Source organism: Agelaius phoeniceus, chromosome 15 (assembly GCF_051311805.1).
Source record: "Agelaius phoeniceus isolate bAgePho1 chromosome 15, bAgePho1.hap1, whole genome shotgun sequence".
Classification (NCBI taxonomy): domain Eukaryota; kingdom Metazoa; phylum Chordata; class Aves; order Passeriformes; family Icteridae; genus Agelaius; species Agelaius phoeniceus.
In genome coordinates, this window is record NC_135279.1 from 4,736,719 (window position 1) to 4,751,840 (window position 15,122).

The 15,122-nt window shown below is 51.6% G+C and overlaps 1 protein-coding gene across 4 annotated transcripts in view; it reads right to left on the minus strand.

Moving 5' to 3' along the window:
- CYFIP2 (cytoplasmic FMR1 interacting protein 2) overlaps window positions 1–15,122 on the minus strand; it is a 50,013-nt gene that overhangs the window by 32,094 nt on the left and 2,797 nt on the right. For 2 of the 4 annotated variants that reach the window (XM_077186556.1, XM_054642616.2), the window contains exons 2-10: window positions 11,455–11,595; window positions 9,391–9,480; window positions 9,234–9,311; window positions 7,646–7,747; window positions 6,789–6,970; window positions 6,398–6,494; window positions 5,634–5,762; window positions 4,619–4,723; window positions 1,776–1,867 (exon numbers count right to left, since the gene is read on the minus strand). In XM_077186556.1, the coding sequence (XP_077042671.1) occupies window positions 1,776–1,867; window positions 4,619–4,723; window positions 5,634–5,762; window positions 6,398–6,494; window positions 6,789–6,970; window positions 7,646–7,747; window positions 9,234–9,311; window positions 9,391–9,480; window positions 11,455–11,571 (992 nt within the window). In that variant the 5' untranslated portion in view covers window positions 11,572–11,595. The remainder of the gene's footprint in view (window positions 1–1,775; window positions 1,868–4,618; window positions 4,724–5,633; window positions 5,763–6,397; window positions 6,495–6,788; window positions 6,971–7,645; window positions 7,748–9,233; window positions 9,312–9,390; window positions 9,481–11,454; window positions 11,596–15,122) is intronic. The other 2 variants (XM_077186554.1, XM_077186553.1) reach the window with 2 other exon arrangements.

The following is a 15,122-nucleotide window of genomic DNA, read 5'->3' on the forward strand; positions in this document are numbered from 1 at the left end:
GCCCACTGGACAATGGGCAGGGTAGCAGGACTGGCCAGGGCTGCCCCAGCCCTCCCTGCCACACACAACCTACTCCTCAGTGCAGAGACAAAGCGCCATGCGGGAAAAACACCAATTAATTCCACTTGCACGGAGACAAGGAGGGAGAGAAAGTGACAAAAACAATGTTAGTAAGAAATGGGGATCACATGGAAGCACCTTGGCAGAGTTAGAACTGGGAGTCCCATGCAGTTTGCTGGGAAGGCAAGGGAGTGAGGAAGAAACATTGGTTAGTACGGCATGGCACACAGACCTGGTGAGACAGATTTCAAAGACAGACATTAAAATTGTGCACAGGTAAAACAGCCCATGAGCTACCTCAGTTTTGAGATGAGAAAATGAGGAATGCTGCTGACACATGTTTCGTTGAAATGTGCTTTCTGAATGATTTGGGATTAAAAGGAGCAAATCTTCAGAAAATTTTTCTCTTTTTTAAAAGAGTTTTCAAAAGTATTTAAATTCACATTACATCGAATCATATTTTTTTTCTCTTCTTTTTCCTCCCCAATTTTAATTGAAAACTTTTTGCTCAGGAGTTTTGCCATGCTGTTTTCAAAGCTCTCCTGAACAATTAAAGGGCACTTTTCAACCAGTTTTTGGGAGGGCAGGGGAGGAGGGCTGCTCCTGGCAGGCAGAGAAGCCAGACCCTCTGGGGTGGAAGGGGACGAGCAAACAGAAGCCATGACACTGCAGGTTAGTTCCTGTCCTGCTGAAGAGACAGCCCAGCCTGGCTGCTCCTCAGAGACACCAGAGAAACCAGATTTCCACCCAAGTCAGTCCCATAGGTGGAAGGCCACTGCCTGCTGAAAGCCTGGCTGCCACCCACCACTACAGCCAGGTATAGCTCAGACAGGCTGTGCTCACAAGGGTTGCAAACCTTATTCTCCAAGGATATCCAAACCTAACAACATTCTCCTGGCAATCACTGAGCGTGATGCAAAGCTACAAACACAAGTGGGGCCTCTCACGTGCCTGCTGTGACTGAAACAATGTCTGTGGATTCATCTGATGGAGCAGCAAACTGCCCGTGAGCCCAGGCCACTCCTGAGCTCTCCCCTCCTGCTCTTCTCCCACAATATCCAGAATCATAGAATCATTAAGGTTGCAAAAGATCATCAAGATCATCAAGTCCAGCCTTTGACTGATCACCACCCCATCAACTAAACCAGAGCACTGAGTGCCACATCCAGTTGTTAGTGCCTCATTCAGTCTTTTCCAGTTCATCAATTTCCAAAGCATCTCAGCCTCTGATTCAACCCTTATGGCTGCCATCCTTCTTCATGAGCCCTGAGCTAGAGGAGACACCCTGGCTACTGCAGAGATCCAGTGCCGTGTTCATGCTCTGGAGGATTTTGTCCTTGGGGTGCAAAGTGTGGATTAAAATCTCCCCAGAGCAGGGACACGGCTCACACTCACACAGCTCGCACGCACCCGGCGCTGCCCCAGCCCATGCCACCCTTCCTTCCTCCTGCCTCCCTGCCAGCCCCTCCCAGCCCTGCCTGCTCCCAGGGGATGGTTACACAGGGCTTGGGAGCTGGCAGCACCCCAGGGCCATCTGAGGACATCTCCCCATGCAGGGACAGGGAGGGACACGCGGGCACACAGAGCTGGCACGCCGGACTCACACCCCACAGGGACGCACACACGGGCACAGGCCTGGCACACCTGCAGGGCTGCAGCCCCCACGGCCCTCAGGACACACACAGAAGCCAAGAGACATTATGGCAGGCACTCACTTGGATTTGTTCTCCTCATAGTGAGCACTGGTCTTAATGTATCTGGCCAGTTCTATCTGCATATCGCCGAATAAAGGAACCACCTGCAGCTGCTGGAAAAGAAAACAAAAGATGGTTGAAACATGGCAGAGAGAGAGAAAGAGAGAGAGCCTGGCCCCAGCACAACACAAGGGACTCCAAAAAGGCATGCTGCACCTCTGAAGCTTTGCAAAGTGCAAACCTGGACCCAGGGTCATTTCACACCTAGGAAATGACTAAGAATGCTCACAAGGCTTTCTGTGGGAGGAAATCACTCCCTGTGAGTGCCCTGGGCTCACTGCCACCAGGCTGGTTATGGCCAGAATGGTTCAGTGCTGTAACCAGGCAGAGGAAAGGATCTTTTTACAACAAAAAGAGAGAAGTGTGGTCCTGAGCAGGCCTGATTGTCTCCCAGCCTAATCCTCCAAGAGAACAGAGGGATGAAAAGGCAGCATGTTGCTATTCTGGACACCCAGGAAGGTGTCAGCTTTCCCCAGGGACTCAGCACTGTGCTTGCTTGTGATGTGTCTTAAAACTTCTCCATGAAGAGAAAGACACAGGCAATGTAACATGGCTCTGCTTGCCCTTCACGTCTCAGAAGGTTTGGGATGGGAAATAAATTCCAAGATTCTGAAGATAACTCAAGCTCAGACAGGTCCCTCCTTCAATAAACTTCCACCTGCAAACAAAATCCAACCAAGGGCTACTGACAGCTCATCAATAAAATATGAAGCTTCAACTTCACCCAGCTACAAAAAGCTTTGCCCTAAATTCAGGGAAGATGGGGGAAAATTCCCTGTCCTATTATCACACACTTCGTTTCTCAGGCTGAGCTGTGCACAGGATGTGTAATGCTGTCATCAGGGATTCCCACTGGCACTTCCATAAAAGGTTTAAATGAAGGGGTAGTTTATTATCACTACTCAAATTCTTGGGCAATCCACTAGAAATTTAATCAGAAGGCAATAAGCAGATGTAGTGAAGGAGTAGTTGGTCTTTCCTTATTGAGATCTGATAGTTTGGAGTGGTACTTTTCTGGTTAGGTGAGACCACAGTAGATGGTGGAGAAGTGCAAATGGAAACCAAGCTGGAAAGGAGAAAGTTACTCCATGCAATGGAAGGTTTTTTTACCTCATTCTCTGATGGTCCACAGCACTTTGCAATGAACAGCAAACCTGTCTGAATGCACCAAGATACCCAAACTCTACAGATTACACTGAAGGCTTGATTTAGAGATTTAGCTGAATTAGCAAAGCTGAATCAGGAAAAACCCAGAAGACTCTAAAGGATGATGTGATAAATCACCTTTGCAGAGCAGTCTCCCCAGTGATGGGAGGTTTTTTAACCATCATCGCCCTGTCCATAAGGTTATGGAGTCTCTGGCCCCCTGCTCTTGGGGCTGTCCCCAGGAAATGGTGCAAACTGGGGTAAACAGGTCCCCACCACTCAGGGGAGGATGCACCCCAACCTTCCATCAAACCTGGGCTCACCTATGCCCTCCCCTGCACCCACCCAGCACATCACCCACAAACTGCACCTCAGGGCAGTAAGCAGGGAGACATCCTCTGTCCAACACCACCACCAATCTCTTCATCCAAGCTCCTCACCCCACCTCTGGGGAAGTACCAGGGAGAACCCACTGTGCTGGAAGAGTGAGGGGAAGGAGCCCTCTGTGCCCTTCCACAAATCATCACCACCTCATTTTCCCTCATCTGCAGCAAGTCTTGGTAACAGAAACTGATCTTTCCATCTCAGGGGAAAGATTAATAAAGGACTCAGGAAGGACTCAGGAAGGACTCAGGAAGGACTCAGGAAGGACTCCATCTGCTCCATCTGGGAAATTCTTCTGCTGTCCTCCTGCTCTTTGCCACCAACACATTTGTCTTTTGCTAGATCCTACCATGCCTCCTACAGCTGACCTGCTCCAAACCCAAAATGCCTCCCAGTCCCAGCCTGTGCCCAGAAGCAGGGGAAAGGAGGCACCACCTTCCCTGAGGTGCTGTGTGGGCTCTCAGCCCTCCTCTCCACCAAAAGGGTAATCCCAAACCTTTCCTGTGCTGAGTGGTGCCAGGGCAGTGCAGCCTGGCCTCCAGCTGTGGATCAGACCATGGCCAGATGTGCTCCAGCAGAGAGAGGCTGTGTGGCTGCTTCCCACCCTGCCCCTGGGAACACCCAGGAGGTTTCATGGGCCTTTCCCCAAAATCCACAGCTCAGACCAGACAAAAACAGCTCATCAAACCAGAGTGACCCTTTGAAGATCTCACTGGACACCTCCAACTGCCAGTTGACACAAACTCCCCCAAAACCTTTTCCTGTGCCACAGGGAGCACAGTTTATACATGAAATAAAACTGCCAGCTGTGTCCTCTGTCCCTCAGCCCAGCAGCTTGCAGAAGGACAGAGAAGCAGAACCATCACCAGCCAGGTTTGCTGGTGGCCTGAAACCACGGAGACTGCAAACCTGCCTCAGGGATGTGCAAGGAGACAGCAGCCATGTCAGCAGCTGGGCACATCCTCCCCTCACCCATGGAACAGCCTCTCCATCCTCTGGCCCCTGGCAGGGAGGGAGCAGCCAGAGCTGCAGCTCCCACTGCAGAGCCAGCCCAGCTCTGCAGCCACAGCCCTGCAGCCCTGAGGGGCAGCACTGCTCCCCTCACCCTGCTGCAATTCCACTCCTCAGCCTTTGGCCTAGATGGCTTCTCAACCCTTGGGGGTTTTGGACCTGTAAATGATTCCTGTGGTTTGTTTTTTGCTAGCAGCAGTGGTACAGGCTGTTAATCCACTGGTCTGCAATAAACACCAGCCTCACACAGACAGCTCACTGACCTTGAAGAATTTGTCTATTTTGCTAAGGTTGATTCTCTTCTTGGCATCCAACTTGTAAATGTTGCTGACATTCCCATCCATGAGATACAGGCCAAACCCCATCACCTGGAGAAGATGGAAAGGCAAGGTTTCATCAGCATGAAGTCAGCAGCACAAGTCAAAGACAGTTCTCCATCACTCAGCATGAGGAAAGACCATTTCAGGTTCCTGCTACCACCTGATCCTCATGAGGAAATGTGGAAAATGTGCCTGTATCTGCCAGGAGGCACATGGCAGGCAGAGGACACACAATGGATTGCTTCTGTTGTCTGTGCAAAAACACAGGATGCTTCCCTTGGTTATGTGTTCCTCCTCTTCCCACATAACAGCAACACAAAAGCTTTCTCCACCAAAGGCAAAAGTTTACTCCTGGAGAAGAATTTAAAATATTTTCCTGGTTTGGTTTTCCCCCTCCCTTATTAATTCAGTACAAATCATTACAGAGTCAAACTCCCCACACATCAGAGAACCTGAGCTGACTCACACCCTTGCAATGAAGTTTTTATGGTAATAGTGACTGCAATCATTGCCAATAACTGACTGACAGCAAGGACAAATACACCAAATAAAGAGATATTTTGGCATGTTTATCTTGAGGATTCTTTACAGCCAGAAAAACAAACCTGGGAGCATCTGCCTTCTGCAGGGAATGGGCATCAAGAAGAAAATTCTCTGTTAAAACTTGGTGGTGATTTTACAATGTCCTCTGCAGTTACTCAGGTCAAGCCCATGATCCTGCACTTCCATGCACAACAGAAAAACCCCTTCCAGCCTTGGAGGATGTAGGGCACCCACCAGTGCTCTCACCCACCATGTGCTGGGCACTGTCTCTGCAGGAAAGGGATGCATGTCAGCCCAAAGGAGCAAAAAATCAAGAAATTGAAGAGAGATGTTGTCATAGGAGTGAATTTCATTTTACTAAAGCAACAGTGAACCTATGCAAGGACCCAGCCCCACAAGCATGGCCCAACCTCACCTTTAAGAGCATGTGCTTCTCACTGGGGGTGAGATACATCTTGTTTTCATAGTAATCCACACAGATGTTGACAATATCAGCCAGCAATTCCTCATAGCCAGGGATAACCTCCAGTTGTTGGTGCAGACACTGAAACACAACAGAAGCCACGTTATCCACATGGGCAGAGGAACAGCAGAAACCAGGCAGGAAACATTTTAAGGATTAAGAGTGGAACAATAAGAGGTTCCTTCAAACCTCATTTATGCTGTTTACCAGCAGAAGGCTGAGCTCAGGGTACTACCTGGAAAAAACAACCTTCCTCTGCAGGACATCTCCTCTTCAGACTGATCACAACACCCAAACATCAGACAATGAGATGCAAAGGAGGGTGACTGAGCAAAGTGTCTGACTCCTGTCTCTGGGATATTTTAATTAGTTAGCAGAACCAATGGAGCCTGTGACCTGTGGAGGGCCATGGGGGCCGAGCTGCAGAATGCAGCTGCAGGGGATGGGGTTCCAGCAGAACCTTCACCTCCCAGGGCTCTTCTTACATCTTTTAGACCTTGATCTTTGTCTTAACACAGAGACCTTCAAAGCCACCCAGGATGACACATGAGGAGACATTGCTAGAATTACACAGCCTGACCAAAAGACCATGAGAGCCAGTGGCACAGACCCAAGAGCTGCTGCCACAGCCTGGTCTGAGGTGCTGTCAGCCTCAGCAAGGTCACTGCTCCTCTCTACCCATGGAAGGTTCAGTGGCTCAGAGAAGAGGGACCTGCCTGAGTGATGCGGTTGTGGTTTGCCAGGAACATGGAGAGGTTCTGGGACTCCTGGATGGACTGGGGGTCTGCCATCTTCCTCAGGAACTGGGCAGCTCTGGAAGGGACAAATCCAACATCACCAAGGGTCACTCAGCCAGTGTGAGACTGTCACCACCCACCCTCTCTGTCTGACCTGCAGCAACACTGCAGCCTCAGACCCCCCTGCATCACAGCTCTGTTCACCAAGAGGGAATTGAAACACAACAGGGCTCAGAGATTTGGCTAAATTCACAAAGAGAGCTGGGACAGCACAGAAACCCCATCTCCAGCCCTGATGTCCTCCTGCCCTCACTGCTGGTCAGACCAGGCACAGTCCTGTCCCCATTCCCGCCACTTTGTCCCCTCTCACCTTTTGTAAGCAGAATGATCATTTTTCACACTGCACTTCATGTTCTTCAGCTCATCCAGGACAGCAAACATGTTGATGAACTTGCCCAGAGTGAGGAGATAGGCCTCAGACACAAAGTCCTTCCTCCTCTCTGCGTGGCACAGGCGCTTCACCTCGCTGCAGAAGCGCTCGATGGCCTTGCGCTGCAGGGCAGGGGCCCAGGGTCATGCACCGCCAGGGGAACCCCCTCCACCCCACCAGCTCCTTTAAATAAAGCTTTTTTTGGCAGGGGATGGAGGGTCTGAGGTTCCTCTCTGCTGTTCCCATGCAATGAAGCATTGTTACAAATCACTGCTGACAAACACGCTCAGTGAGGGGAGAAAGGGGCTCGAGCTCTCCAGCCCCAAGTGTGGGGTGTTCTGCAAAATCAGGCTGCATTTCTTAGGTGGGACATAAAGGCCTTACAGGATATAAAACCTAAAAATTATTGTGAAACTCAGCTGCAGCTGGTTATAATGCAGGTGGTGATGGGGAGCCCACAGCAGCTGTGACTGTCACATGGCAATGGACAATCAGCTTTTCACATCAGCCAACATCCCAAAAACAGGAGCCTGTGACACCCTGAGCTCCAAACAGGGGGGACTCTGGTTCTCCATGAACTTGAAGGGCTGAGGTGTGCTGTTTCCCAACCTGTACAGAATATTTTAGGGCTGAGCAAGGGACACACAGATTTCCCTTCAACAGGTTGCAGGTTTCTGCTCAGGTGGCTGCAAGGGAGAGACCTACTGGGGGCTGTCAGGCAAGGATAGCACAGCCCTGCTTGGGATGTTAACACCAAAGTAAATATACTATTTTTACCTCTCTCCTTGATCACTTACCTGAAAATACATGAACTTCATAAGCTTGGTGACTTCTGGCTCCAGGACTTCCACTGTTTTCTCATAAATCTCCACTCGGTTTGGCTGTTCATTACATTTCACCTGCATTGCAAAGAAAACCATCTGTGTCAGCATCAGCTTCTAAGCCAGCTGTGGGTCACTGTGGCACCACCTTCTCCTTGCTTCACCTGGAGTCCTGTCCCCACCCAAAGACAGAGGGACCTGAGAAGGAGCTGGTTCTCAATACAACAGGTGAAAGCAAAAGGGGCTATTTCAGATCTGAAATTCTCTCTGTGCATTCTAAATTCTAAAATCCTGATTCTGGGGGATAAAAGTCTCCTGATTTGTCTGGCATGGAACACAAGCATGGAGTCTGGACCTGCTGTACAATATTGTAGCATGAACTTATCTGAGATTTGTGTTGCAAGACACACAAGGCACCAGGTTACAGCTCTGCAGAGCCTCCCTGGGATTATTCTGGTTCTGTTGAGGATCCATTAAAAATCACTGGGCTTGTCTGTGGCTGACAGCAATGAACTGAGTCACTGTCACTGGGCTCCTGGGAAGCTAAATTTAAGGACTTACTCAGTTGTCATCCATCTCACTTCCAAAACAGTTACTTGGAGTCATTACCAAATGCACAGGGAAAAGAGCAGCTGCCCAGAGCACCCTGCAGCCCTGCTCTGGTTTTGTTTGCAGCTGTTGCTCCCAGGAGGCTCTGATGGGGCTGAGAGCTCTGCTGCACGTTCAGGAACCCAGCACCTGATGCTCAGGGCATGGGGGGACACATCAGCCAGCCTGGCACGGGGAAATGGTGCCAAAGGAGCCTTGCCCTCCCTGCAGTGGGCAATCCAATGTCCCTGCCCTGCTGTTCCACAGAATCCCAGAATATTCTGAGCTGGAAGGGACTCACAGGCACCACCAAAGCCCAGCTCCTGGCCTTGCCCAGGACAGCCCTGAGCATCCCACCGTGCATCAATGGCCATGAGGGTGCAGTGGGGTGGGAGGAGTGGTGCACACTCAGGTGCAGGCCCTGTTCTTCACCTCTGGAGCCACAGACTCTGATGCAGCAGGGAGCTGCACCTGACCAAGCAGGGAGATTGGGGGGCTGAGCACAGACCCCTCTGCCCACATCCATGTGCCCCAAGGCAAAGCACAGGGGTCACAGCAAGGTGAAACCTGGTCAAGGTGTAACTGAACCCTCTGCCATGGCATCCTCTGCTCCTCCATCACACACAGCACTGACAGCAGCCCTGAGGGCAGCACAGGGGGAAGGGGCAGGGACCAACAAGCTGCTCAGAGAGGCACAAATGTCACAGGGAGGACACTACACCAGATGATTTGTAGTGCTGTCTTGCCATCAGCTTAGCCTTCTGCTGGAGTAGCCAGGGGAGGCAACAGCAGCACAGCAGCAAATATAAAATACCAATCAACAGCAGGAACCTCCTCATGGCTGGGTCTCAGCATCCTCTGCTTTAGTTTGCTTTGCTTTTCCTGTTCTTCTGTCTCAATTCCAAACTAGCCCACACCCAAGACAAAAGCCAAGAGGTGCTCTGGGAGCAGCCCTGCCTGGGAAGGGCTGGGCTACCTGAGGGATGGCTCGGGAGCAGCTCCTCCATGTGTAGAGCATCACGGCGTACTCGTGGCCTTCCTCCAGCATCTCATTCTGAAAGACAGAGGGGTGCAGGTGGGACAGGGCAGGCACTGGGGGCTCAGGAGCCTGGGGACACAGCTGGGGGACTCACCATGCTGGAGTGCACTGTGGCCTGCTCGATGTACCTGGCAATGCCTGTCACAAAGGCGTTCCTGTCTTCAAAGTTTGTGTCAAAATTAGCCTGTGGGCAAAACAGAGAGATGGGCATCAAACACAGCTGGTTGTTTGCTCACCTGGTACAGCCTAACATGGGATGTGCTGGCAAAAAGCAGAATTAGTAGGGCTCTTGGGGCATGGGAGGAGCTTGTGAACTATTTGAGGTGCTGCACCTCTAGGTCTGAAGGAGTTTCATACATACACACACCCTGAGATGCTTTGGAATCACACATGGTTGTCCTGCAGGGAATATGTGTGGAAATGTGGCAGTCAAGACTGACATTTACAATCCTTGTAGAATTAAGCCCAACTTTACTGCAGCCACAGCAGAGAGAAAAGCTAGAGCAATTATTCTAGGGATTTTAGCTGGGTAACTCAAAGACAGATGCAGCCTTATTAATTTCTGTTTGTGCCCTGGCTGCTAGGGGAAGACCACATCCTGTCAGCAGGAAGGCCAAGGGATAAACACAGAGAAAGGGCAGGGAATGAGCTGTCTGGAAAACATAAATATGAAAGTCAGCCCTCATCCAGGTGCTATTATCAGTGCTACTGTTGCTCTTGCAAGCACAAACAGTTGTTGGGACAAACATTTGCTCTGTGATACAGTTTTGGGCTGGGACAGGGGAGCAAGAAACTGCAGAGGCAGGTTAGGGATGGAACATCAGCTCCCCTGGCTCTTTGGAGTGCCCTTCACATGCTCTGTGCTTGGTGATTCCCCTGCCAAGGCTGGCTGATGGTACCTGCTGCAGGGCAGGGCACACAGAGGCCCCAGGCACCCAGAGCTGCTCCTTGTGATGGCAGCAGCACTGCAGCAATCACACCCACCTCAGTAACTGATTTCCTGAGTAGGAAAGCTGGGAGCATGGACCTGTGGCCACAGGGCCACTCTTCTTAGTGCCTCCAGGACATCACATGTGACCAATGTGACAACAAAAGCTGAGATTGCATGAGCATTTCTGGCTAGCAGGGGGAAGGGGTACACACAAACTGAGTATGATGAGGAAACAGGCTTGGCCAACATCTCCAGATTCAGCTTAGAGGTTTTTAGGCCCAGCTGTGTGCACACATTCATAGGCCTGAAAGGAGGCTGTGCCATAAGGCTGAACCCTGAGCCCCTCATGAGGCACAAACCAGCAAAGGCTAAAAATTTATTGAAAGAAGAGATAAGCAAATAATTACATCAAGATTTTTCAGGGAGAGCTGAAATTTGAACATCCCTGAATGACCTTTGGGTCTGATAACCCATAGAGACACCAAAGCTGTGGAATGAGCCCAGGGTCTGCGCTGCTGTAGTTCCAGAGCCCTGCACACAAGGCACAGCAATCCCAGTGCTGGTGTATTTATGCACTGCCAGGGCTGAGCCAGCAGCTCAGGAGTGGCAGGATGGAGAAAGGAACCCCCTATTATATTTAGCCCTGGGTGTGTGCCACAGGGCAGGGTGTGGTGGCCAAGCAGCAGAGGCATCCCACTGTGGGAGCCGTGCCCTGGGCCCCGGCCAGGCCTTGCTTGGTGAGTGCAGCTGCAGCTAAAGCTGAGCTGTTCAGAGCACAGAAGTGGTTCTAGCAGCTGCCCTCCCTTGCATGCCAGCAGCTCCAGCTGTGCTGGAGGCACAGGCCAGCCAAAGTCAGGCAGGACTTTGAGCCTGCCCCGCTCAGTTCGATGCACGCACGATCGTGGAAAGGAAGCACAGAAATATGTGCACAAATAAACATTGCTGAGAACTTTCTGCTGTTATCACAAATCTTATCTCCTGCTTCCCACCCATTCATGCACTCTGGTCCTCATTTTCACTTGGCCTTAAAAGTGCCTTTCACCAAACTCTGGTGCTTTCTCTTTAAAGTCCTTGGGAACAGATTTGTGGCTAGATCTGCTCTGAGTGTTTCCCTCAATACGCTGAACCCCGGATGTTTCCAGCTGGTTCTCACAGTGCTGTGTGGCCCCGTGCTTTGCACGAGCCACTGGAACAACCCTCCCTCCCTCCCCTGAGCCTCGGGGGTACCTGGTACATGATGGAGGAGGGAGGGGGCTCGATGCATGGCTGCTGGTCTGGCAGGGGCAGCTCCTCCAGCAAGTCCACGTTGGACAAGGCATCCTCGAGCGTGACGTGAGTCGTCATGGCTGCAGATATTCAGCTCCCCTGCTACATCCAAAGCAAAAGAGAGGGTGATAGGCAGACAAGAAAACCAGCCAGCAGGCAGGACACTGAGTGGGAAAGGACAAAACCAGAGCACAGCTTGCTGGCATTGCAGGGGACAAAATCCCAATTTGTTTTCCCTTCTCTTGTGCATTTTGCCACATGTCTGTGTCATCTCTCTCCTGCGATTCAACAGCAGAGCAGGAATGCAGAATGAAAGAAAAGCAACTACCCACCCAGGCACTTCTCTGTTAACTCTATGCAAAACTCTCTCAGGCAGCACAGCTGGGTGCTGCAGTGCAGCTTCAGCAGCCCCGGGTGAAAGCGTGTGCCCCAAAATGCAAAGCGGTGCTATCAAGAATATCTCCTGAAGCAGCTTGATTAGAGAAGTATGACGGATGCTGACACTCACATGCTTTCCTCACACACATGAACAGCCCTGGAAACTGTAAACAACCAACTGCATTAAACCCCAGGGGTGAACTGGAAAGGCTTGAGTGCTGTGCAGGCAAAGCCATGGCACTGCAAGCAGCAAAAAAAGAAGTTGCTGTTAAATTTCCCTACTTCTACCACTGACATGGCATCCCCTGCCCAGTCCCAGCCTGCCCTGGAGCTGCCAAGAGCTCCAGTTGCAAAAATGAAAATAAATACACAAAACAAAATCAAAGGGAAACATTTCTGAAAGTTCCCTGGTGCTCAGCCCAGGCAGGCACCCAGTGGGAAGCACAGAACAAACCTGTGTGTCCCTGGCTCCCCTGGCACTCACCTTGGCTGTGAATGCCCAGGCACGGGGGGATGGGGCTGTCACCCAGGCTGAGCCCTTGTGTAATCACAGCCACAGGGCTTCCCCAGTTAATGCCTAATCCTGTGCAGTAGCTGTGGCTGACCTAGAGCCTGTGTCTCCCAGAAAAACACCCTGCTACACTTAGACATTTGGAGAGAGAGAGAATTTAAATATTGACACCTGATTCCATCAGAAAATCACACCCCCTCCAGTGCTTCTTGCCTCACCCAGAGCCTGTCTAGTTTGAAATGTGAGCCTTTGAGTTTCATTGCTCTGATCTGCAGGACAGTAGAGCTCCCTAAATCAAAGTTCCCAACGAGATACTCACACATTTCAATATAACACCCTGCAAGCCAGCTAAGCTCTTTGCCTGCCTCATTACAGAGCATGTTTTCAAATCCTTTAATCATCTCTTTGGCTTTTCTCTAAGCTTTTGCAACTTTTTTTTTGCCAGACAGGGTAGCAGGCAGGACACAAGGCTCTGGCAGTGTCTGCACAAGCACCAAATACAGCAGAACCACAGCAGCTCCTTTGGTCACCACCGCTTCCAAGAAAAGAAGTTTGCTTTTTATTTCTAGCCCTGGGAAGGATAATGGCTTTGGGACATCCATGGACAGGCACCCAGCAAGGGCCACACCTAAGGGGGAGGCACAGGGTGCACTCCTGGGGTGGCTTCACGGTGGGTCATAAGAGGGAGGGAGTCTGCAGCTGTGCCTCATCATCGTGGGCTGCAGGAATACCTGTGAGCCTGGCAAAACTCATTCCTGCTCCACAGATGCCTCCCCAAGGCACCAGGCAGCTGAGAAACAGGTTTGGTTGTACCTGCAGCTGAAGCAGCATTAAATGAGTGCCTGGAAAATACCCAAAATCTCAAGCAGCTTTTCCCCCTCCACACTCAAATTTCTGTTTCCTTCTTCACCCCTGTCTGGTAAAATGGTTTCCTGTTACAAAGTGTAGCAACTGTCAAAGCCAGACATTAGATTTCTGCAGCTTCCTCCCTGCCTGCCTGGGGCTCCCTGGGCTGCTCTGCCTGGGGGGAGCTCAGCCTGCCCAGCCCCAGATGGACCCAGATGGACACAGAACTGCCCACCACGCTCCCCCACATCCTCCAGCTCCTCAGGATCACCACTGGCATCCCAGAACAACACTCCTGGCTACTCACTCCTGCTTCATTGCACACTTCAGGCTTGAGAAGGCAAAACTTTCCTTTTCATAGGCTTTGTGGCTGTTTATTTGGGCTCATTCCCCATTTTTCTCTAAGTCCAGTTCTAAGGCCATTTGTGCAAGGTGTTGTCTGTTTGCTGTAACCAAAGGCATTCCCACAACAACCCTGTAACACCCAAAGAGCTCAGCAACTCAAGGGACAAAATTATTGCTGCTGTTTGGGCCACCCCAGGAGAAAGAGGACCAAATCCAGCATCAGGGTCCTGCTGTGCCAGGCAGTGCCCACACCTGGGAGGCTGAGCCAGCCCCTACCCTAAAAACGTTGCACTCAAACAGGCAGAGAGGAAGGGTGCAGAAACACATGGACAGAAAAGAATGCATCAAGACATTGCAAGTGAGGGGTGCAATGAGCCACCAGCCCACCCCATGCTTTGCCATGGCTGAGCAGTGCAAGGACCCAGATGCAGCTGGAAAAGCTACAGACTTTGAGGGTTTAATACATGAGTTTTTATGGGGACTTCCAGCTTCCAATCCACCCTTTCTTAAGACCAACCAAGAACCCAACAGCAGCTACAGGGAACAGTGTGGTCAGCCAGGACTTCCCCTGGTGTCCCTAGCACTCACAGACAGAGTATGTGACAGAGGGGCCACTGGTCCAGGGCCAGCTGGGTCATTCAGCACCCCAGATCACCCAGAGAGGATGGCAGTGAAGCCCCACTCCCCCAGACCTGTGCTGCCTCCCTCACCCTCCTGCAGAGGAGGTTCTAACCCAGACATCTGGGGCTGTCCTGTACATCCAGCTCCATCCCTCTGCCCAGAGACAAGGGGGGCAGCTGGAGGTCATCTGGCAGCAGCTGCAGCTCAGGGAGTTCAGGAATCCTTGGGGACACTCATCAGAAACCCTTAAGTGCCATCCACCACCTGGGCTTTGGGGTGGCTGTGATGGGAAGAGGACACTCAGCCCATGGTGACAGTGCTTGGGCACACAGGCCATGGGGCTGGGCTCCACCTGAGCAGCACAGCAGGGCCCAGGAACGGGGCTTTTCTCTGTCCTAGCCCAGGCACAGTGGGGTGAGGCTTTCCTGAAGCACATCCTGCCTCTCTGGCCTCACAGGCTGCCAGGAGCCACCTCCAGATCCCAGCTCTGGTCAGAGAAACCAAAGTTCCTCCTGTCGTACGTGTTTTGGCAAAACTGAAGGCGAGCCTGGCAGAAACCAACCCCACCCCAGTGAAACCTGAGGCAGGGATGCTGCACTGGGCTGTTTATCCCTCCTGCTCGTGAGCAGTGGTGCTAATGGGTGCAGTGCTGCCCACTCTTTCTGCTCATTTGCTGCAGAAACTTCCCCATCCCCTTCCCACAGCTCAGCTGCAAACCCTCTGGCCATCTCACACACCTCCCAAAGCCAAATGATCTCCCAGAGGACCTGGGGGAGCTGCAGGGAGCCAGCCAGGCAGGGATGGGAAGGAGGAGTTGCTGACACAGGGCTCTTGTGGCAGAGCCTGGGGACCAGGTTCACAGGCAGCACAGGAAGGCTCTGAGGAGAGAGGATGGACAGCCCAGATGTCTGAACTTGCAGGGCATGTC